At 56.6% G+C, this 23,473-nt stretch overlaps 1 protein-coding gene across 10 annotated transcripts in view; it reads left to right on the top strand.

Moving 5' to 3' along the window:
* CEMIP (cell migration inducing hyaluronidase 1) overlaps positions 1–23,473 on the top strand; it is a 144,303-nt gene that overhangs the window by 55,950 nt on the left and 64,880 nt on the right. For 3 of the 10 annotated variants that reach the window (XM_070494200.1, XM_044760400.2, XM_014842662.3), the window contains exon 2: positions 21,945–22,055. In XM_070494200.1, the coding sequence (XP_070350301.1) occupies positions 21,959–22,055 (97 nt within the window). In that variant the 5' untranslated portion in view covers positions 21,945–21,958. Of the gene's footprint in view, positions 1–8,477; positions 11,884–19,292; positions 20,811–21,944; positions 22,056–23,473 lie in introns of those variants that run through there. The other 7 variants (XM_070494204.1, XM_070494203.1, XM_070494214.1 and 4 more) reach the window with 6 other exon arrangements.

The raw sequence follows: 23,473 nt of genomic DNA, 5'->3' as shown, positions 1-23,473 counted from the left end.
TGGTAGGACAGGCAGAGCCACCTTATGAGTGTCATGGTGGAGCTACTGTGTGCCAGACGCACAGTATGTCTGCAGCATGGTATCTGCTCGAATCCTCACAGTGGCCCTATGTGAGCAGGCGCGCAACCATCCTCACTTTTCAGGTGAATGTATCGAGGGTCAGAAATGTTAGGGAACGGACTGGTCCAAGGCTGCACAGCCGGCGAGTGGAGCTGGTCTGCATGGAAAGCCCGTCTTCCCACCCATTTGTTCCTACCACCATTTATCCAGCCTCCTGGAGGCTGCGCTGCTTGGGTGCATTGGATCAGTCAGGAGCCCCGCCGAGTGCACCCTGTTCCACCGCTCGGGCTGCCTCTGCTGGAAGATGCCCAGGGTGCCGGCAGCAGTTCTGGGCTGGAGGGGCCCATCGTGCTTCCAGCACACGGGTGTGGGGTGGGTGACATCGTGCTGGAGCTCTTGGTGGGCGCTCCCACCCGTCTGCCAGCAGCCTACCCTGGGGTCGGGAGAGAGGCTGGCCACTCACAGGGAGAAAAGCTAGGTGGTGTGGCACCTGGGAAAGTAGGAGAATTCGTCTTATTTTACAGATGGGGAAACTGAGGCAGGGAGGAATCAGATATTGCCCAGGGCCCCCAGTGGACTAGTGACAGAGCCGGGTGAGAATGTGGCCGGTGTCGGCCCAGCTTCCCCAGGCCTGGACCGCCGGCTCTCATGCGTCCTGCACTCGGGGGCCTCACACGCTCGCCTCCCAAGGAGCACAGGGCACCTGGGCTTCCACCAGCAGCCGCTTGGTAGGTCCACACAGCCTCCCTGGCACCCACACCCACACCCGGCCTCGGGAGCAGCTGGTCAGTGGGTGCGGACTTCCTGCTCGTGTGACCCCAACACTCCTGTCACCCTCTCCTTCCTGGGCATGAGCGGCAGCTGCCTGAGCTGCCTCAGTGGGCCCCGGGGGAGAGCTGGCAGGACTCTGGCCAGGAGCAGGATGCCGGGACTGACTGAGGGGCGGGAGGGGGTGGAGCAGCTGCAGGCCCCTCTTCCAGATTTAGCCAGGTGACTGCTTCACCCGCTCCTTCCTCCCCAGGCTGGTTGGGTGGCTGTCGCCTCCGTGCTGTGACTCTGATCCTGAAAACCGCCCCCAGGATGACTCAGGGGCTGTGGCAGCCCACAGAGGAATTTCTACTCCTTTCATTTGAAGCTCTTTTAAGCCAGTAGGACCTGCCCAGCTGCTCCACAGTGGGCTGGAGCCTGGGCCAAATGGGGCTGCCCCCGCTTCCTGTGTCCACCTTCCCTTCAGGGCCTCCATCCCCAGGGATGGGACCAGGGACAATGTGGCACAACCGAGGGGGCGCTGGAAGGGCAGTGAGGCAGGGCGAGGGCCAGCTGTGGGTGGGAGAGCAGGGCTTGCTGCTCCAGTGGACGAGGCCCGGGGCTCAGCACACGCCACGTCCAGTTCTCGTTCCTTCTTCAAGTGCCAAAAGGAGCTGCCAATTGTCTAGTCCCTAAATATGAATGATCCGTGAAATGATTTTAAACTGACATATGCATAAACTTAAAAAAAACTTTGTATTAATCAGTGATTTGACAGTTATTTATTGGGGGATAAAGCTAATATTTGAAGAGGAGTACGTTTGAGAAATGTTTTAGGGAAATATACGTGCAACAGCTAGTGTACAATCATGGCATTAAAACAGACCCGTCAGGGGTGCGTAGATGAGTGAACGTGGGCGAGGCTGGACTTCACCTCCCTCCTCCTTCTGGTTCTCTGGTCTCCTCCTCTCCCTCCTCCCCTGGTCTCCGTCCCTGGAAGACAGGTGTTGGAGGGTGGCATGTCTGTGAACTGACTGTCGTTTGGTGGGTCTAGCAGAGCGCACCTTCTAGCCTGTCACAGTTCCACGGTGACTTTGGCGGCAGTCCGGGATGGGGCGGGCAGGCCATAGCAAGGTAGACAGTCCTGCTGGTGAGCCAGGTGGAGTCCCCGGGCGGGGCTGGATTAGACCCAGGAGGGTGGGAGAAGGCTGAGATGCTCGAGTCTTGTGCAGGTGCGTTGGACAACCTGGGAACCCAGCAGGCGTTCTGGGGCCACCCCTCCTGCCTCCACAATCCTGACCTGGGTGAGCCCTCCCACCACACCCCATCCTCTCCCGCCCGGCTACACCTCAGTCTAAGCCCGTCCTCGGCGGGCGTGCCCTCTGCCACCCCCACCCCACCCCGAAACCACTCCTGAAGGGTGAGGGCCAGGAGCTGCCTTTCCCCATTCATCATCAGTCTAAACCCCCAAATGAACCACGTGCTTTGTGCCAGCCCAGGGGGAAGAGGGACGGACAGACAGTCACGGGACAGGTCTGCCTAACCCTTCTGCAGGATCGTCCCAGAGAGTTCCTGGTGTGGAGCCTCCCTCCAGCCTGTACACTCGTGCACCCTGGTTGGTGGGGACCTGCGCTCCCCTGCTCACTGAGTCCCTCGACCAGCCGGGAGCCCCCCTCCCCTTCTCCCCGGGGTGGGTCAGCTGCCTCTCACAGGGCTCTGACCGTCCTGAGGGGTCTCTGCCCACTCTCTTCCCAACTTGCGCTGCTTCTCCTGTTCCTCCCTCCCACAGCGCCCTGTATTCTCACTTCATGTGACTTAGGATAGCGTTTGTCACCATGCATTTGGTTTTGTGACTATTTGAGAACTGTTGGTCACCCCACTGGATTGTAGACCTCAAGAAGGTGGGGAGCAGGGCTATTCTGTTGAACATCGATTCCTCAGTGCCTTGCTCATGCTGGACTGTTGAATGAATGAATGAATGATAGACTGTGGATCGGAATCTTGACTCGGCTCCTTCCTGGGCGTGGGACCACGAGCAGCCTTCTGAGCATCGCCCCCTCCACCGCTGTAAACAGAAGCAGAATTATTCAGGCGAGCTGTGCTGTCGAGAGGAGTATGATAATGCCTGTCAACCACATAGAGCCGGTTCCATATTATTATTCTTGTGATAATAATAACTGATAACAATAATGATGGTCACTAGTGTTTACTGAGCGCTCATTTGTGTTACATGATTTCCAGGCGTCTCTAATTTAGGACATCCTCATTTCCATGTTACAGATGAGAATATTGAGGATCAGAGAGACTAAGTGACTTGTCCAAGGGCACATGGGCGCACGGGACAGGGACTGGGGTTTTTTCCTAACAGCTTTATTGAGAGGTAATTTACATACCATAAAATGCATTCTTTTAAAATGTACTGTGTGGTTGTATTTAATGTTGACAGAGTTGTGCCACCATTGTCACCACCACCTGTTTTAGAACACTTCCTTCAGTAGATGCCCTGTCCATGAGCAGTTGCTGTCCATTCTCCCTGCCCCCAGCCCCTGACAACCATGGATCTCCTTTCTGTCTCTGTGGACTTGCCTATTCTGGACATTTCCTGTGTTCATATACTTCACATATTGTCTGACATCACATAATAAGTGGCCTCTTGTGTCTGGCTCCTTTTCACTGAGCATAATGTCGTCAAGGTTTGTCCATACTGTAGCAGGTGTCAGAGCTGCATTCTTTTTCAGGGCTGAGTAATATTCCATTGTGTAGCTGTGAGTCATTTCGTTTATCCATTCCTCAGTGGATGGACGTTTGGATTGTTTCCGTTTGGGGGCTGTTGTGGATAACGTTGCCGTGAACATTCATGGGTGTGTTTTTGTATGTTTCTATTTCCCTCGGGTACATACCTAGGAGTAGAATTGCTGGATCATGTAGTAACTCTATATTGAACCACGAGAGGGACCATCAGCCTATCTATCAAAGCTGCTTCGTCATTTACATGCCCGCCGTCTGTGAATGAGGGCGCGCCAGATGGAAACCCAGCCTGTGCATCCACTGCAGGCGGGGGTCTCTGAGTGCGCCCTCCCTACACTGATGCTGGTTGTGGGTCTGAGGCCTCTGGAGCAGCTGTCCGTGTGCTTGGCCGACGGCGCCAATAGAACCGATGTTCTAACAGGACGTGCCCAAACTCATCTTCTCCTTGGAGTGGTGGCATTCACGGATCCCGAGACCAGCAGATTTGGCAAATGTGTAACAGCAACAACCAACACGCAGCTGGCATTTATCAGGCTGCTGCAGGCAGCGTGCTGGGTCCTGCGTGATGCGGTCCCGGCTGGACTGCAGCAGGCCACTGACGAGCGGCAGCTTCGACACCAGCTCATCTGTTTTCTCAGAGACTCAGATGGAAGTGAAAAAGCTTTGCCTGCCTGAGGTTCTGAGGGCCTGGCTGGGGCAGGATTTGGGTGGCAAGCTTAGAATCTGATCAAAGGCAGCTGAAATGAAAAGGAAACTTCCTAAGCCTTAGTGTGGAGCCCTATTTCCTGGTTCAGCCACAAACATTACAGCCTAAAGACCATTCTTTTTTTTTTCTTTTTTCTTGAGGAAGATTAGCCCTGAGCTAACATCTGCTGCCAATCCTCCTCTTTTCGCTAAGGAAGACTGGCCCTGAGCTAACATCCATGCCCATCTTCCTCTACTTTATATGTGGGACGCCTACCACAGCATGGCTTGGCAAGAAGTGTGTAAGTCTGCACCTGGGACCTGAACTGGCGAAACCTGGGCCGCCGAAGTGGAACGTGCACACTTAACTGCTGCGCCACCAGGCTGGCCCCAAGACCATTCTTGTTCTGGTGAAGAGACTTGTGGGCTGCAGGCAGTTTCCATCTGCTGGCTGCATATCAGAGGCCCCAAGGGCATTTTTAAAAAGATCGATTCCTGGGTCCCATCCTAGACGTACAGAATCAAGATCTCCAGGAAAGGGCTCAAAAACTTATATATTTAAAAAATGCCCCAGATGGTCCTTATGTAGCTTTTGGGAACTCGTGACTAGTAATGAGGTTCCATGGGAATAAAAATACTATCAATCGAGCAAACACGAGCCAACAGGAGGCTCCCAGGGGTGGCGTGGAGCCTGGGCTCCCCAGCACCTCCATCAGGAGCTCAGGACCACTTTGTGAGGAGGGAGAGCTGAGGAGCCACTGCAGGGCGGCAGTCAGGTCCTTCACACGGTGCTGCCTGGGAGCAGGACCCTCAGCATCAGGGATTTCCTCCCCATCCTCCCCTCCAGCAAGATGCCTTTGATCGTCAGCTGCAGTTTGTGGCTATGTGACGATCCTGGTCACCAAAGCCAGAGGCCAGTGATGCTACCAAGAAGACAGGTCCTCACCCCGTGTGCTCAGAAGACCCATTCCGAAGCCGTCTCCTCCCTCTGTGGCAAAGCCGTGGGCTCGTTCAGAATGTTCCAGAGAAACCGGATGTTGAGGCAGGATGATTACCGGCCAGGCAGCGGATACTAATTTGCCCACCTGCCCAGCCCAGAGGGACCAGGACGGCAGGTGTGAAGACGAGCTGGGGGGATGCGACTCTTCCCAGAATGCCCTCCGTGATTTTTGGTGAGATGGTGATGCCGCCATGCACAGCCATCCAGCCTGTGTGCCCGCTCCTCGAACACCCCCTGCACGGACGAAGGGGACTTTATCCCCACAAGGGTGCCACAGGGTCTGCACTCAAACGTGGTCCATTGGACGGGGATGAGCTTCAGACGTTTAGGAAGGAGGTGGCCCAGAGAACACAGAAGGTGGGTTATTGACTGGCAAGACTGGAGGAAAAGCGAGAGGGAGACATGCAGGACATGGTGCGGTCTGAGAGGGCCAGGGAGGCGATCTCTCATTCTGGTTTCCACGAGCCATGTGGGTTCCTCGTCACCCGGCCTCCGCCAGCCGTTTCCCATAGAGAAGCCGCTCGTGCTCCGTGGTTCTGGGAAAGGGGCCGATGAGGGACTCGGTGCCTGGGCAGCCGCCCCTCAGCTGTTCCTGCCCCGTGCTCGGACAGCTTGGCTGGGCTCGCGCAACCTGCTCAACACCTTGTAGCACATTTACAGGCCTGCTGGCTCAGGGACAGCTGGGTGGGAGGGCAGAGCCTCCACATGCCAGGGCCTCAGCCCACGGGCCCTTTCTCCTTGGCCCGGACTCATGCGGGGGCTGGTGTTTCTAGGGACAGAGCTGAAGTTCAGTTCACGTCACCCTATTTGTGGAGTCTCTCTTGGGGTTAATCTTCCCCAAGAAGCATCAGCAGGAAGGGGAGGAAACGGCCTCCTGATTTTCCTGGAGAGGGAGAAGCCTCCAAGAGTCCAACAGCCTGTGGGAGCGGAGGCCGTGCCGGCGGCAGCTGCTGGTGGCAGGGAGAGGTGGCGCACCTGGCGGAGCAGGTGGTGGGCCTGGCTGGCGGCCAGGGGCTGGCGGCTGGTCTGCCGTCCCCACATGCACCAGGTGGGAACTTCAAACGCTCTGACAGCTCTGCTGGCTCCAAGGGTGCACCTGCCCGCAGATGGGGAGGGGTGGCCGGCAGGGGAAGGAAGGGCTGCAGGAAGCTTTGCCCCAGAAGCAGGTTTCCACAGCCTCTGACTGCCGGGCCGGCCCTGGAGCATCCAGTGGATGCTGTCCTGTGCCCCCAGGGCCTGGCTTCAACTCTTACAGTTGGTGTGTCCCCTGGCGAGTTCCCTGCCCTCCCCCATGGCCTCAGGGACCTCTCTAAACTGCATTTGTAGCCCACACTTCTCTCCTGGTCCCTGGACCCACCCGCACAACTGCCTACTGCCCGAGGACACTTGGCCGCCAACAGCATCTCAGATTCAGCGGGCATGTCCCGTCAGCCGGGAGACCTGCTCTCCATTCTCTTGGCTGGGGCCCCACCCTCCACCCCAGCCTCCAAGCCCTGAGTCACCCCGGTCCCCTCCCTCTTGCTCACCCTTCACACAGCAGGAGGAGTTACTGGCTCTGCCAGTGGCCCAGGAGACCCCGGGCCAGTCCGGGCTCCTCTGTGCCCACACACTGGCTGAGTGTGGCGGAGGATCAGGAAGGACTTGTGGGATTTCTGTTAACTCGGAAGTCACGTTTGGTGAAGTGGAGCGAGCAGCAGAGAGAGGGAGAGAGAGGAGCAAGAGAGTTCATCAGGAAGTGAGGTGTCATTTAGGGTTATCAGGGAAGTTCTTAAAGTGAGGCCGGATGGAAATAAGTGGAACTAAGCAGACGTGTGAACAGGTGGGGGAGCTCCCGGGCAGGGGGCGCTGAGCCAGCAAAGACACTGAGGCAGAAACAGTCAAGGACCACCCGGCTGGGAGGCAGCGTGCGGCCCTGGATACTGCAGGTTAACTGGCACAAGTGTGATGAATCATTAAGGGCCACACTGTCCTGAGCCGTCAGAGGTTTGTAGGCCGTGCTGGTGGGGAAGGGGCCGCACCCAAGGCTTTTGAGCAGGACCACATGTGAGAAATGTGTGTTTGGGGAAGATTCCGCTGGCAGGAGGGGCAGGAGAGAGAAGGGCTGTTGCGGATGTCCGGGAGAGGCATGGGTGAGTGTGGATCGCGTGAAGGTCAGGGTCGGAGGGGGTGGACGGCACAGGGAGAGCTCAGATGGGAGGGGGCTGCGGCAGTGATCGACGGGGAGAGTGGGCGTCAGCTTCTGTATCGGCGTCTCCTATTTGCTCCTCCAAGGAGATGGGTCCGAAGGGTGGGGTGAGAGGAGCCGTCTTGTGGGGACTTTGCTGAGCACTGATGGGGCGGGAGCCTCGTCTCACAGCAGCTGCCCACGGTAGCTTGGCCAGGCCGCAGCGCCGTCACGGCCAGGCCCAATTTCCTTCCCGATCTGCTGCTCCCCTCCTGGCTCCTCAGGGACAGAAACCCAACTCAAGGTAACTTAAGCCCAAAGGAGACGGTGTGGGCTCGAGGAAGCCTGGGTAGGATGGAAAGGCCAGCTTGTAGAAGGGGCAGCAGGGGGCCAGACCTCAGGGAGTGCTGAAGACAGGGCCCCATGCTGACAAGTCTTCCTCTCTCTCTGACCTCCGCCCCCTCCCTCCTCTCTCCCCCTTGCCTTTAGGTCTCTCGGGGTGGACTGATAGGGAAAAGGGGGTCTGACAGGGCTGCTGCCTTGTCCGGGGCAGCTTCTCCCGTAGCAGCAAGACTGTCCCCAGACTCACTCTCTGCCCCGAGCCCAAAATCCCAAGGAACTGGCTCATTGGCCTGGCTGGAGTCAGGTGTTGGCCGTGGACCAGCCATCTGGGGGCAGCACCAGGGAGGTGCTGACTCACGCGGGAGTCCCTGCAGAGACTCTGTGGAGAGGGAGGGCTGGGTTCTAGAAGAGAGGAGCTGGGCAGACAACTGTAGGGTCCTCCACCCTCCTCAGCAGGACCAGGGAGAAACATGGAGGATAAAGGGAACCATGACACGGGCGTGATTGGCCGACTGACTGAATCTCTCTCTGGGTGAGGTTCTTTTTAGAGCTAAGACAGACCATTTGTTCATTGACCTGTTGGTGCGTTGATGCTGTTGTTCATCCCACAAGCATTTGCTGAGTCTCTGTTCTGTGCCAGGCCCTGGACCAGGGCCACAGAGGAGAAAAAAATCAGGTTTCTCCAGTAGCTTCCCTTCTAGCATGGGAGGCGCATGTAATAAAATTCTATGATAGTGGTAATAATAATGAGCGATGACAAGTGCTCAGTAGAGATGGGAAATAAGGAGGAAAGCAGTGACCAGCTCCGCTCTGGAATCCAACAAAGCCTCCAGGAAGAGGTGACTTGTAAGTCTCCCCTGATGGGAAGGTAAGGGACCACTTCATGAGGGGCCTCCTACGACCTCAAGGGGTTTGGAAGGATGCAAAGCACAAGATCTGGCTTTAAGAAAGACCACCCTGGTGGCAGAGCCAAGGATGGATCAGAAGAGGAAGAGAGTGGAGAGGGCAGGCTGGTCAGGAGCCCGCGGAGAATGTTGGGGAAGACGACACAGAGCCCATGACTGGAGAGGTGTTGGGAGGGGAGGTCGCTGTGGAACTCAAGGTGGGTGGACGAGCCCACGAGCAGGACAGGAGGAGGTGAAGCTTGCTGGGCAGGAAGGGGCGCTTGTCTGAGTTCATGGCTGTCCCCCAGAGTCGCTCTTAGTTTCTCAGAGGAGCCAAGCAGCCAGAGCAGGGAAGCGGCTGGAAAGTCCGGCCGCTTGGACCCTAGAAGAGACATGTCACTTGTAGATGATGTGAATTTGGACGAATCACTGAACCTCTGGGATGTGGTGAGGGGTGAACCAGATTGCCTGGCACGGAGGAGACGCTCAACGTGGGTCGTTTGGATCAGGATCTGAACCTTCTGGGGATCAACGGCTACTTTCCCTGTATTTTTTTGGAAATTGGAGAGGTGCGAATAGTAACTAATCGCGGCGATGGACCTGGTTGGGGACTGAGGACAGCAATTTGTTTTCGGGGTGCGAGAAACGTTCTGACCCAGCTTGCAGATGTTTCCTCTGGCCCTGTCTTCCTTTATCCCGAAGCTTGTTTTTAAAAAGTGTTTTGTCCCCATTCAAGGAAAGGTTTTACTCCTCTGCGTTCATGTCTCAACACACTCGGAGGGTTGTTCTCTCCCCTCCTCTTACCCTTTTACACCAGGGCCCTGGGGCACAGCCAGACGAGGTGGTGCTTATCTTGTTTCCAGCCCTAAAGAGGAGGCAGGCGAGGTGTGTGCAGCACTGGTGTCTGGAAGCTGCTTGTTTGGTTTCGGCTCGTCTTTGTTGCAACATGAATTGAATTGTAAGCACACAAGAGGGATCCTAGTATGCGCCTAAATAGCGGGGTGGCAGAATGCCCCGAATGGCCCACACCCATGAGTGCCATCTTCACACGTCCTGCTCTGCTCGCCCTGTCCCACCCTGGGACCCAGAGAGAGTCAAAGGCTTCATATCCTCGGTCCTTACAAAGTCCTGGCCACCAGAGATGGGATGATAGCCACATAGGACAATAGGGTAGAAATCCACGTGGAAAAACGTGTCGTGTCTGGAAGTCCCCACACCAATCTAAGACCTTGGCAGAGAAAGGCCAGTGGCTCCTTGATGGGGATGAAAAACTAAGACTCTTTGGGTTGCGAGTAACAGAAACCAAGTTGAGCTAAATTTAGCAAAATGAAAAAAAAAATCAGGGAGGTTGGATTTGCTGTAAGGACACAGGGCGTGTCTCCTAGAATCACAGGCAGGTATGAAGCCAAACCACAAGAAGGGACTGGAACCAGGAGGAAAAATGTCAGCCTAGTTTCCATCAGTCGTCCCCCTGGTTCCGTCGGTTTGGCCAAGGAGCCAGGAGTCCTGTTGAACAAACAAGGCTCAGGGAGCGACCTCTGAGGGCAGCATCGTCTCCGCATCGCTCAGCCCCCTACTCCCACCTCCCGGACTGAAGGACAGCAGTGTACACACAACAGGGGCTGCAAAAATATATAGGCTGAATTGTACGAAATGACCGTTTCTGTAGATCAAACTATTGAAGATCGACAATTTCATATGTTCGACCTAATACATGACACACATGTGTGCAACTGGATTGGGACCCTGAGTCTTCACCGTGAGACCCTGGGAAAGTCATGGACTCAATGGTGTTGAAGGCCCCTCTTTGCTCCAAGATTTAACAGGATTTGGATTTAATTGAATTTAAATCTTCCAGATTTAATCCTAGGAGCAAACTGGCGTCAGAGGCAGGAAACACCTGCATCAGAAAGCTCTGGGTTCAGATCCCACCCAGGCCCTCAGTGAGCCAGCCAGGCCTGCCCTGAGCAGACGGTGCCACCAGCTCTCTTAGCCAGCCCCCTTTCATTTTATGGTGAAAAGCAAGGAATAACTTTTTCCAGCTGTAGCCTCTGTGAGATCTTAGGCAGCCCAGCCAACTTGGGCTGAACCCGGGCCAGCGCCCTGGGCTGCAGCTCGGCTCAGCAAAGGAAGCCAGAGCCTGAGGCAGGGGCTGTGTGCGCTGCCTGGCGGCTCTTCCTGGCTGGGAGCCGAGCGTGGGCTGCAGCCCTGGGGAGATCGGGCGGAGGGCCCAGGGGATGCTTGGGCGCTCTGTAGTCATTCCGCTCGAGTTCTGTTTTCACTGAGCATCTGTCAGGCAGGAAGCCCAAGGCTGACCTGCATGCGCGGGGCCCTGACTTCTAGGGCGAGACTCAAGAGCGTTCCTTGAGCACCCACTGTTTTCAGCAAATATGAATTAGTTGCTGCTCTGCCCTTTCGGAGAGCATGGCTGTGATGGAAGGGAGCTTTTATAGAGCACTTACTGCATACCAACGGCATTCGTAAGGGCCTTCTCTCAAAATCTCCATTAGGTAGAGGATGCTATGACCCTACATGCTGGAGAGGAATCTCAGCCTACGACTAAGGGAGGGAGTTTAAAAGGTTGAATAGAAAGGGGGGAATATCAGGAAGAATAAATCTACACAATTGTATCATAAAACATTGTGAAGCCAGTTCTATTTTTAAAGGAACCTATGGAAATTTCCCAGAATCGCAGAGCCACTTAGCGGCACAATTGGGGCTCCAACTCTCGTCTTTTAAGCTCCAAGCTCCTTCTCTGCAACCTGTGGTTGCATTTGGAACACTTACTGTTTGTGCCAGGCTCCCTGCCAGTTGCTTAGCGCACCTCTCTCGCTTCCTCCTCACCACAGCCGTTTGAGGAGTGTCCCGTTATCTCCAGCATCTCGCAGATGAGGAAACTGGAGAGCAGAGAGCTCCCGGGACGTGTCCTATTCCACAGCTGCCAAGTGGCGGGGCTGGGATTCGACCCAGGGACGCCTCCCTCCAGAGTGTCTTGCTGGGTTTGAGGACTGTGGCCAACGCGACTTTGTCTGGCTGTTATGGTCGCCAAGTTCTCCCTCTGTTTTTTTCTCCCAAACCCCTTTTCACTTGGGGTTCCCTAGAGCAGTAACATTACAGCCATTATGTGGTACGGAGGGTGTGTTCGGGCAATTGGACACCGCTCGGCAGCTGCAAGAAATGGACTGTTCCAACACGGCGGGAATTTCTAGGGTGACCATCATCTTCTCTACCTGGAGGGGCCTTGAGTCACCCAGGTATGTGCACTTCTTGCGACTCAGAAGATGTATGCTGAGAGTTTGTGTTTCATTGCCTATTAATTTTACCTCAAAAGATTTAAAAAATTAGATAAGTATTGCACTCTAGTAAATAATAGGCGTGCTGAAGTGTTTAGGGGCAAGTGTTTAGATGCTTGCAATTTGCTCTGAAACGCACCCAGAAAATATGGCGACTTCTGGATGGAGAGAGGGACGGGGGACCGGCGCATTACATGATAAAGCAAATACTGCAAGACGTGACTGGTGGCATCGAGGTCGTGGGTGTGTTGCTGTTCACTGTGGGGTGCTTCCCACCTGGCTGTATGTCTGAACATTTTTGCAGTGAAATGTTGAGGGGAAGCCATTGTGTGGAGCCTGGGGGTCCCCTGGCAGTGAAGCAGGGGTTCCCGGAACTCAGGGCTGGAGCTCTGAGTGGGCACATCAGCTCCACTCTCTGCCACGGCCCCGTGGGACCCGGCTCCGAGAACGTGCTGAATGCCCGGTTCCCTGGGTCTCCCTTTAGAGAGAGAAAACAGGGGCTCAGGGGTACCCTGCCCAGGATCCCCCATGAGCAGAACCCGAGACTCCTGATTTCTAGTCCCTCCTCCCCGCTGGGTTCATCAGAGCACATTTTCTTGCAAAGATCGCGGGTTCTTGTCCCGTCGCCCGGGGCTGCGAGTGGCACCTGCGTCCAGGGTACCTGGTCCCAGGCGCAGCGTGCTGGTGCCACACAGGGCTGTAAAACCGGCCTCGGGTGGGACCCCGCCTGGCGTCACTTCCTGTAGGTGCATTTGAAGTAGTAGGAAACCAGACTGGTTTCTACAAATAAATAACCCGGGAGCAGACAGGCCCTCAGATCAAAGGAGGACTCTGGCCCGAACTTGAACTGAAATCAAGCGCGCACCTCACCTCCAATCTGGCCGGGCAGAGGCTGGGGGGCAGCGAGGGCTCCTGCTCCACAGACACTCCCTGTCTCTGCCCTTCCTGGGTTTGTGTGAGCCTGGGAACGGCGGCCAGAGTGAGGCTGCGCTCTCTGAACTGCTGCCAGGCCCTGCCTCGCGACGTTCCAGCCCAGCCTCCAGAAGCAGCAGGTGTCAGCAGAGCAGCCTCTTGCCGTGTCTGGCCCCAGGGGGCTCCCTCGTGGGCCACACAGCTGTCTCAGGGCTCTCATGTGAGCCCATGGGGCCCCCGACTCTTTGCGGACCTTGTCAGGGCCTTCCTCCTTTGTCCTGACTTTGGCAGCACTCCTGGTTCATATTAATGATGCTGGTGGAAGGGGGAGATGGAGATGCGCAGAAACCCGCGGGTCAGACCCCTCCCCCCGGAGAGATGAGGTCAGAAGCTATCATAGAGCAGAGGGAGGTCCCTCTGGAGGGGAGTTCTCAGACTTCAAAGCACTCGAGATTCACTGAGGATAGACAGTTAATGGCCTCAGTGGAGACCCCTCATTTCTAACAAGCTCTCGGGTGATGTTGCTTGTCCCTGGACCACACTCTGAGTAGCACGACCAGTGACCATAATCCCTCCCTTCACAAAGCTGTGGACAATAAACCAACTCACAAGAAAATATCTGATTTTAAACTGTGGCAAGAGAAGAAAGCAACCAGGACACTACGAAAGATGTTGACAGAGAGGACCCTCTTCAGATGGGGAGGGGGTGTCGGGAAAAGCTTCTCCGAGAACACGGCTTTAAACTGAGACCCGAGGACGGGTGGAGCGGGGGAAGCATTTCAGGCAGTAAGGACAGCATGTGAAAAGGTCCTGGAGCAGAAATGAGCTTGGTGTCTTCAAAGGAAATGATGAGAGGAAGCTAGAGAGGAGGCTGGTGTGAGAGGAAGCTGGAGAGGAGGCCAGGCCGCGCAGGGCCGGGTAAGACCTTCTGACTTCATTCTCTGTGCGATGGGAGCCACTGGAGGTTTAAACAAAAATGTGCCATGGTCCACACTCGCTGGTCTGTGGAAGATGTGTGGGGAGTAGGCCGCTGGATGGTTCTTACAGAATCCTGCAGGAAAGAATCTTGGGCGGTGGTGACAGCAATGACTCTCATTCTCTCTAACATGGGTCACTTTCCTCGGGACGTGCTTATTTTGGGGACACACTACGATTGGAGGCAGGAAGTCTCTTTTCCCCATAAAGTGAGATGAGGCCTCATTGATTAAGACGGACATCCCGTGGGAGCAGAAACTCTCCTAAGGAACTAACCTCCATCTTGCCGTCCCCTATGGCTCCTTATTAGTCATGATTGTTCCCCTTGTAAATGTCAAAACACAACTCAAATCAGCTTAAACCCGAAAGGGGCTTTATTTGGCTTGTGAGTTGTAGAGTGCAGGGGTAGTGCTAGCTTCAGGCAGAGTTTGATCTGGGCGCTCAGGTGTCATCTCCTCCCTCTCCAGGCTCTGCATGCCTCTGTGCAAGCTTCCTCCTCAGGCAGGCTTGCTCCATACAGAGGCAAGATGGCCCCAGAACTCCAGCTCCCAGCCTCGGTGGGATGAGAACCAGCTCTCCTGGTGGCTCCACATCCCCTTTCTTTGTCTTGGGTCATGTGACCATCTCTGAACCAGTCACTGCAGCAGGGGATGGAATATAGTCATTGGCTGGGCTGGGTCACCGTCTACCTCGGGAGCCACAGTCGGGGGTCAGCCCCACCAAACCCACCAGACTGAGTGAGGGACAGACGTTGTCTCGAGAGACGGAGGCGCCCAGGGCAGGGGCTTTTTCTGAGTCATTTCCTGCCAGCCCAGGCCCAGAGCCATCATGCAGTAGGCGCTTAATACATGTGTGTTGAATTAATTCATTGTGGGCAGAGGCCTCCGGGCTGTGCTCCCATTCCCGGCCCACCCCTCGCCCTGTGCCCGCCAGCAGCATCTTTAGAAAATACACATCGGCTTGTTCCCCCGGCTCCTCGTCTGCCAGCGGACCCCCGAGCTTTCAGGGTAAAGTCCAGACTCTGTAACTTTGAACCAAAGCTGCTTTGTGACAGTTCTCCTGCTCTGCTGGTCTCTGCTGTTCCTCGGCCCCCGCTCCCCACTGCAACCTCCCTCTTATTCGGCGCTGACTGTATGCTCTTCAAAATAAAGGTATTTGTGGGAAGAGCCACCCCCCCATCAGACAGGAACCCCTTGGTGTGGCAGAGGATGGACTGGCCATCGGGATATCCCAGGCAGGAGCAAGCAGGCCGCCCCCTGGGAGGAGGTGGGGAGCAGGGGCCGGGGGTCATTTTGCAGAAATCCTTCTGCGGCCTCAGAAACAAGTGGACACACGTGGGGCAACTTCAGGCCAGGAGAAATGCTGACGCTCGTATTTTCAGTCAGAAAACACAATGGGCGAAGTGTTCATCACCACGGTCACTTGCCCAGCCGGCAGAGCGCACACAAGCGCCGGGAAGGTGTGGGGTGGGGGTTTGAGCTGGGCAGCTCCAGGTCCCACTCGGAGTTCGGGGAGAGGCTTCCCTTCGAGGTCCCTGAACTCTGTGACCCGGCTGCTCTGGGCATCCTCGGATCTTTCAGCTGCCAGCCCTGGAGGCTCAGGGCTCTGACCCAGGCCTCCCCCTGTTTTCCCAGGGCCGGGTGCTGGGGCTAGAAGCCCCACAGCCAGGCAGCCCCCCAGGCTTTCCCTGCCCACCGAGCTGCTGTGTCTTCTGCAGATGGTGCCCGGCAAAGCTAGGGTGGGGGCCCTGGACAACTTGTCCTTGAAGTCAGGTGACAGCTCCTGTCCCAAAGCACCTGCTTGCATCCCTGATGGACAAGGAGGCTGTGGAGCTGGGGTGGGCTGGCGGGACGTCCATGCTCTTTCCAGATGAGGCTTATGTGTAGACCCCACTCATGGACTGGGAAGACCAGACAGGGCCCCCATGCAGGGAAGGGCCATGAGGCTCCTGGATGGAAGAAGCCATCGTGTGCCCTGCAAACTCAATGCCGGGGTCCAAGGGACAGGATGGAGGGGACCAGCTGCTCCCGCAGGGTGTGTTGCCGGCCCTGTGTGCACCAACAGAACCTTTCTATTAACCTCTCTGGCACCCTGGGAGCCGGGTCAGCGGGCTGTGGGACAAGTGGTGAGCAGGCCCTCCCTCTCTGTGCGGATAAGGTGGGCAGCTCCCTCAGTGAGGACCCCCCCGTGCGCCGGGCAGCTGGCTGGCAGTGCAGGCTCTCCTCGCATCAGACGAGGGGCTGCAGCTCAGCCGCAGGGGCGGAGATGGAGCCCGGCTGAGCCCCGAGCAGCAGACTTGGGACCCCGGGGGCTGTGGCTGTGGCATCGGGGGCGTCGGCAGCTTAAGCAGCCACAGGGCCGGCTCGTGGCTGTGTGCGGGCGCCATGAGGAGTCTGGGATATACGTGGAGGGAGAGGAACTGTGCAAGGGGCCGATTTCCACGTGAATTAGCGAACTCAGAGTGTCCGAGATCTAATCCCTGGGGACTAAGGGCAGGGGACCCGGGGACACTTGGGGACCTTGCAGAGCATGCACTGCCCTCTCAGAGTGTGGTGTTGGCGGGACCCTTCCTGGCTGCAGCCTCTGGTCACCTCATCCCGCAGCTGAGGCCTTGGACTGGGTGAGTCTGGGGAGAGGGCACCTGTATCTGTAATACAACGTCCCCGCTTCCTTTGTGATGGAGGCGAGAAAACCAACGTAAATAGGGAAGACACGCTTTTTTCCTCATTGAGGGTAAGCCTTAAAAGAATTTTTTAAGAAAGAGTTATTTCAAAAATCAACAGCGTGTTTAAACATCTCTAATTTCTGCTTCAACGCTCCACCCGTTCTTTTGGGGGTGCACCGGACAGAAAGCCCCATGTTGCAGAGCAGGTGGTACCTGGGGCGTCTTTTCATCCAGCGGTCACTTGGCAAACACGCTCACTCATGGTCCAGGGTGACCGGGCAGCCGTTGTGCGCCAGGCTGCTGCGGAAAAAGAAAAACCGGTCTACGGAGGCCCTGCCCTCGGGGAGCCTGCGGCCTGAGTTTCCAGGGGAAATCACTCAGTAAGTTCCAGGGAATGAGACACTTTAGAGAAAGTTTCGATTGACAGGCTGTGGGGGTAGAGGAGGAAGAAGTTGGTGCAGACTTTAGGGCCAGGGAGATCTCCTCGGGGAGGGAGAAATGGAATCTCAGAACAAGCTACAGATTTCCGAAGGGGGAGTGTGGGCACGGGGAGGACACGAAACAACACGAAGTCAGGGAAGCCAGGGACCGCTGGGAAGTTAGTCTCACGGTCTGGGGCTGAGAACGGACCTGCCCCCTGGGCTGTGTCTCTGTCCGTCCCCTTGACTATCTTCCTAACAGACCCCCTCGCCAGCAGGTGTGGTGTCTCCATCCACGGAACCTTCCAGAAGGGTGGGATGTGTGAATGGTCATCTCCCTCCTCTCCTCTCCTGGAGGAGGGGCAGGCAAAGCCCCTCCAAGAGCAAAACGCTGAACCAAACTGCGGGACGGACGGGCCTCCTCCCGCAGCCCCCAGGCCTCTGAGGCCGCAGGAACTCCCCACTGGCCCGTGTCCTCTTTCCAAGAAGGAGGCTTCCTGTGTCGGGGTCCTGGGGCCCATTATCCAGGAAGAACCAGCCCAGAGCCCAGCATGGGGCTCCCATGTGGTCGCATTTGTGTCCCCCCTACCCCGTTCCAGAAATGCACTGCCCTGTGGGGGTGGGTTTCCCCCGTAAAGCCTCTACGTCCAGCTTTGAGGACCCACACCTTGTTTAGAGATGCCTCTTCAGTACCGACTGATGAGTGAAAGAGGCTCCTAAAAATCTGCTTTGGGAAGTCAGGCTGACGGTCACCTGATCAGACAGCAAACGGGAGCCAGACACGGATGACAGTGACGAGTGCACATTTATGGGGTGTAACTCTGGGCCACTTCCCGTGCCACACAGGTCACGTGCATCGTCTCGTCCCACCCTGTAGCCCCATAGGCAGCTCAATTACTCCCCACTTCACAGCTGGGGAAACTGAGGCTTGGGTTGTTAAATGAATGACAGAGTTCGTACGTGGTTCTTAAGGGCAGGTCTGAGGCTCAAATTTGGGTCTAGCTTGTGGAACAGCCTGAATGCCTGGCGCTTGGCCGACGCCCCGTCAGATACTCACGAGGCTGACGCTTTTACAGACAGTCCACAAGAGTCTCTTTGAGCTGAGTCAACACTGAGTCAGTGTTTTTCAAACTGGAGCAGGCGTCCAAGTCGCCTGGGGGGCTTGCTGAGACGCGGACCCTGCGTGCTGGGAGCCCGACGCTCAGTGGCAGGCCACTTCATCTTTAGGAGCTGGAAGCACAGTTCCTGGAGAAAGGACTGGGCTTTGGGTCGTCCCTGGGCTTTTTGGAGTGTTTTGGTCTTCGCAGCGATGAGAGACTCTGGGCGGGTGGTAGCTTGAGCCCGAGGAGGCTGTTTCCAGGAGCTCCCTGGGGATGCTCTGATTTGCAGAGCGAAGGGTCTTCTAAGTGCTTCTCTCTGGGAGGCAGGTGGGTCCCCAACCGCAGCCCTGCACATCCCACCCAAGGAGACGGCTGACGGTGGCTCCCCTGAGGGAGGGCGCAGGACTGTGCAGATTTCCAAGTCGGGGCTCCCCCTATGGGCCCCTGTGGTCCAGAGGCGGGGGCTGCCCTGTCTGCCGCCTCCTTCTCCCTGGGGATGCTCCATCAGGACCAGGTGACCAGAGCGGTGCCTTCCTCTGCCTGGGGAGGGCAGGTCTGGCTGGGACGAGAGGCGGCCCACTGCCTGATTCAGGGGAGGAGGGCGGGGCCCTGCTGCGGAATTTCGGGAAAGGGTTTCTGTGCGTGGACTTGTCAGAGGAGCCTCTGTCCTGAGGGACCCAGATCTCTGGCCTCTGCCTTCCTGGTTCCACGGTTTCTGGTGGCTCCCTCGACGTGGGTACTGACCACGGGTCTCGCACGGAGCTGTATGCTCCTCATATGGAGCATCTCATTTGTCCTTCACGACGACCTTGGACTTAGGGTGCATCATTCCAGTTTTACAGACAAAGAAGCGAGGCCTCGGGGGTGAGACGGTTTCCCCCATGGAAGCTGTGTGGCTGGGATGGAAGGTTCTGGAGCCAGGCTCCTGGTCCCCACGCTGGGCTGCTCGTCGCTGAGCTGAGCCCTGTCTAGGTTGCCCTGAAATGACAGTTGTCTCAGCGCGGGTTTGATGGGGAGCGCGATGGCCGTCCTGGGCCGTCTTAGTCCCTGAAATAAGCTTCTAGATGGCCCCGCAGGCCTCGGCTCACCCCCGCCTCAGTGCGTGGACTGACTTTCTCCCTACCTCCCTGTCCCCTTGCTCCCGATGGCCCCCGAGGAGATCCTGGGTTCCATGGCCTCTGCGGCTGTGGGAATTCTCCTCCGGGGCCCCAGGCTGGGCCGTGTCTGTGTGGCTGCTCGGGGCAGGTCTGGCCGGATCCTTTGGAGACCCCAGTAACCCTCTGCCCTCTCGCCCTGCAGGTGACAAGCCCAGGACCCCAGTCGGCTGTGGCCGGGACGGCCTGAGGGAGGATCCAAGACCATGGGCTGGTGTGCGATGGTGGGCAGCCTCGCTCCTTCCTGCTTCTGCTCCAGCCTCCCCTTGTCCCCGCGAGGCCTGGCAGACTCAAGGACGAGCAGCCGCTGGCCCCGGGGATGCTGAGCTTCTGGACCACTTGCTTGTTATCGCAAAGACGCGTGGAACATCCCAAAGTGCAGGCCTTAGAAAAAGCATGCCACGCTCTCCTCCCACACGGGTCTGCTGAGGGCTCCCCGCACCCTTGAAGGAGCAGCCCACTCGGGCCGTCAGCACCCAGCATGGCCAGTGGTCAGCATCCCTGCCAACAGCCTCCCCGGAGACTTGCAGCACCGCCAGCCAGTGCACCCTCCCAGGCCCTCGACAGCAGGGAGCCAACTCGAGTCAGGATCTTGTCAGCAGGCAGGCCGAGTCCCATCTCCCATCTCCACAAGGCTCTTCATGGCCGACTGGGGAAGCTGCCCTCCCTTGGCGAGAAGTCCCCAGTGAAGTTTGAGACCCTTTTGGGATTCCCCTCAACAGAAGGTTTCCAGGGTTTCTGTGCTTGGGCACTGGAAGCTGCCCACGGGCGAGACCGCACGGGGGAACAGCCCCAGTGATGCGGCACTCGCTTCTACGGCCGGAGGGCTCTCTGCTGCCCATGGCTCGGACATGGCATGCTCTGAGACAGCACGAGACCTCTTTAACGTTAGGAACGAGAGGTTTCGAGCGCTGTTCCTTCCAGTGGAATTGTTTTTACGTCTGTCCAGAAGGTACTTTTTTTCTGTCTTTGGAATGACCAGTGATGTACTCAGAAGCATTCAGAGCTGCAGTGTCCCCACGTGCCAGCCTCCCACGGCACACACTGGGAGTCGAGGCCCACGAAGGAGATGCCTTGACGGGGGTCACCGGACCCAGACTGTCCTCCGCACCCTGTCACCTCCAGCCTCAGCATCTGTCACATGACTTTACCAGGCAAAGATGCTGGCTTGTGGCCCAAAAGTCCAGCTTCCCTTACGAGGAGCCCCACGGCCGTTCGGGGCTTCTCGGCAGCAGGCAGCAAACTGTGTTTGGCTTTTCTAAACAGATTGAGACTTGAGAGCAGGGCCCTGGCCTTCCCCTGAGGACCACGGGACACTCCTGTCCCTGGCGTGCCCTCGTTTCCACTGCAAAGAGCGTGAAAGCTGACACTTCTCTCTCTGGGCCGTGGGAAAGGCGCCGTTCCAGGCGCTGTGATGCTCGACTGCAGCAATCGGCCAAAGCCGCTAGAATGGGCCCCGTTGTTCTCTGCGGTCAGGCCGGGCCAGGCTGGGTGCCCCATGAGAGGACCCCGCTGGCCTCGATTCTAAGAGTATCGTTTCCTCCCCTGGCCGGCCCGGCACACCTGGGCGTGGGGACCAGGTGGAAGCCCGGTTGCTCCCGTGCAGCCCCCTCGCCTGCCCGGCTCCTTGGGCTCCTACAAAGCCCTTCACCCGAGCTGGAAGGTCAGGGATGGTCAGATCTGTTCTGAGCTGGTTCACAGGGTGGTTCTGCATTGTGAGACGGATTCGGGCCCCTTTCTCAGTGTGGGAGCGTGTCTGCTTGTCTCTGGGGACATGGGTGTGGAAGCTGTGTGTGCCTCCTAGGACCTGAGGACAAAAATGTTTCCCCAAGTGGCGTTCTATCTTGAAAGGGGAATCTGGCATCTTTCTCTCACAGTTCCTGTCTTGAGGTTTATCTAGACAGATTCCCATATTCACCTTCTGTATGAGTTGAAGGAAAAAAATAAGTGACTTTAATGAAAATAGGGGTTTAGTTCCCTCTCACATAAAAATAAACCCATAGCCTGGGGCCGTTTCAGTTCTCCAAGGGGCTGGAGCCCAGGTTCTTTCTCTCTGTCTGCTTTGCTGTCCTTGGTGCCTGGCTCCCACTACATGGCCAAAGAGAGCTGCTGAAGATCCAGCCATCATATCCACATTCTAGCCAGCAGGAAGGAGGAAGAGGGGAGAGAGTCTTCCTGCCCTCCCTTAGGGGCATTTCCTGCAATTCACAGACTGTCCTTCTGCTGTAACAGCCAGAACTTAATCCTTCCCCTTAGTTAGGTGGTGTGAAGAGGGTTCATGATACATAGGCATCTGTATTGGTGTTTCAACGTTGTTACCAAGGCTTGTTTCAGAAGCTAGACTGATAAAGGTGGGGTCAGGGTTAGAAGTCAGCCAGTCTACATTCATGTTCCAGATTAGGGCACTGAGGCCCAGAGAGGTTAATCTCATCAGCTGAGATCACACAGCAAGCTGGTGGCCTCTAATTTCCAGCTCGTATTCCGTAGGAGTAGTTTCCATTTTTCTGTGTCTTAAAAGAAAGCTTCATTCTGGAAGAGAGGGCATGTGAGTGCCAAGGATGAAATTCCATCCCTCGCTGGGGTTCGGAGCTGCAGGACACAGGATGTGACGGGGCTTGCACGCCCTGATCTGCCCAGCCCTGCGTCGTGTTGGCTGAGGACTCCGAGCCGGCCGGCTGGAGGGTGCCGTGCAGGCACTGCCCCGTGTGCGCGTGTGGCCCTGGCTGCGTCGGTGTCTGCCCCGCATGCTGACTCTAGCCTGCAGAGGCCGCAGGTCTGACTTATGCTTCCCTTGCAGGGAGCGCTGCCAGGATGGGAGCTGCCCGCGGCTGGCAGGACTTCTGCTTCAAGGCGATGCTGACCCTCAGCGGGCTCCTCCTGGCCCACTTCCCTGGGGCCGTCTCCACAGGTGAGCCGCCGCAAAGCGGTTGGACCCGCATCTCAAGGGGGAAGGCACAGCCCCTGGTCAAAGCGAGGCTGCTTGCAGGCCGGGAGAAGGAGCCACGGGGCTGGGTCGGGCGGGGTCTGACCTACCCCTGCTAATTCCTGGATCCTAGGCAAGTCTCGTCCTGGGCTTCGGTTTTGTAATCCACACAAGGAAGGGTTTGGATTAGACTCAGGGGTTACAAACTCCGTGTCTACAGGAGCCGGGCATGTGACACAAACCAGTGAAGCTGGCCAGGTAGGGCCACGGTCACCTGCGAGTTCAGGCATCTCTAAATGGACACCTGCCTCACAGTTCTGGCTGATGGCTGCCAAGTGTGACGGTGGGGCCCCTGTTGCAGGATCTTGCATTTTTTTTTTTTTTTGGAGAAGATTAGCCCTGCTAACTACTGCCAATCCTCCTCTTTTTGCTGAGGAAGGCTGGCCCTGAGCTAACATGCGTGCCCATCTTCCTCTACTTTATATGTGGGACGCCTACCACAGCATGGCTTGCCAAGCGGTGCCATGTCCGCACCCGGGATCCGAACCCGCGAACCCCAGGCCGCCGAAGCACAACGTGCGCACTGAACCGCTGCGCCACCAGGCCAGCCCAGGATCTTGCAAATTTTTAAGAGAAGGCAGAAATCCAGATTTTTATGTGAAAGCTCCCTGCCTGTTAAATGTTGGCAACCAATTCAAATTTTACAAACCACTTTGCCATCCTAAGATCCGGCCGCACGAAAGCCCCTTGTCAGCCGTGATGTTCGAGACGAGATTTCGATCTATTTTTCTCTACATCGTCTGCTTTTTCTCAGAGTGATTGCAAGTTAACATCCACAGCCACAAGGGGCGTTTGTGTGGGCTGCAGAAAACAGCAAATAACCAAAACCTGAGGAAGAAGAAGGTGAGAGACGGTGGCAGTTTCTACATGTTGTTAGAGGGTTAGTAATGTGGCCATCCCCATCCATTGCTCCTTCTTTTAGTGCTATTATTATGAATTGAGCTGGATGCTTTTCTACCCTAAGAAGAAAGGACCTCACATCGTGTGATGTTCTGTTTTCCTCCCTCATGGGAGGAAGTCATCTCTAATCGTAATTGGTGAAATTCCTTCAAAGTGATTCCTTGTAGAATCTTTCCTTTCCTGAGGGGACGTAGCAAGAAGTCCATATTTTGACTCTCGATGCAACAATTGGCAGTGTCCCTGAATTCGCTCCTTTATCCTTCCGTCGTTTCTTCAATTAATAAACACCGAGAAGGCACAGACTCTGCTAGGAGCTGGGTTTGCCTTTCCCTTTTAGCGTGATCCACCTCGGGGTGTCGGGCGGGTGTGATTGGCAGCTTCCGTGGATATTTCCCCCATGTCCTCGACCTCTCTCTTCTGTGTGGGTGGCGCCGTCTGGATAG

This window comes from Equus asinus, chromosome 2 (genome assembly GCF_041296235.1).
Source record: "Equus asinus isolate D_3611 breed Donkey chromosome 2, EquAss-T2T_v2, whole genome shotgun sequence".
NCBI lineage: Eukaryota > Metazoa > Chordata > Mammalia > Perissodactyla > Equidae > Equus > Equus asinus.
Note: the sequence above shows the minus strand (reverse complement) of the source record. Positions and strands in the feature narration are given on the sequence as shown.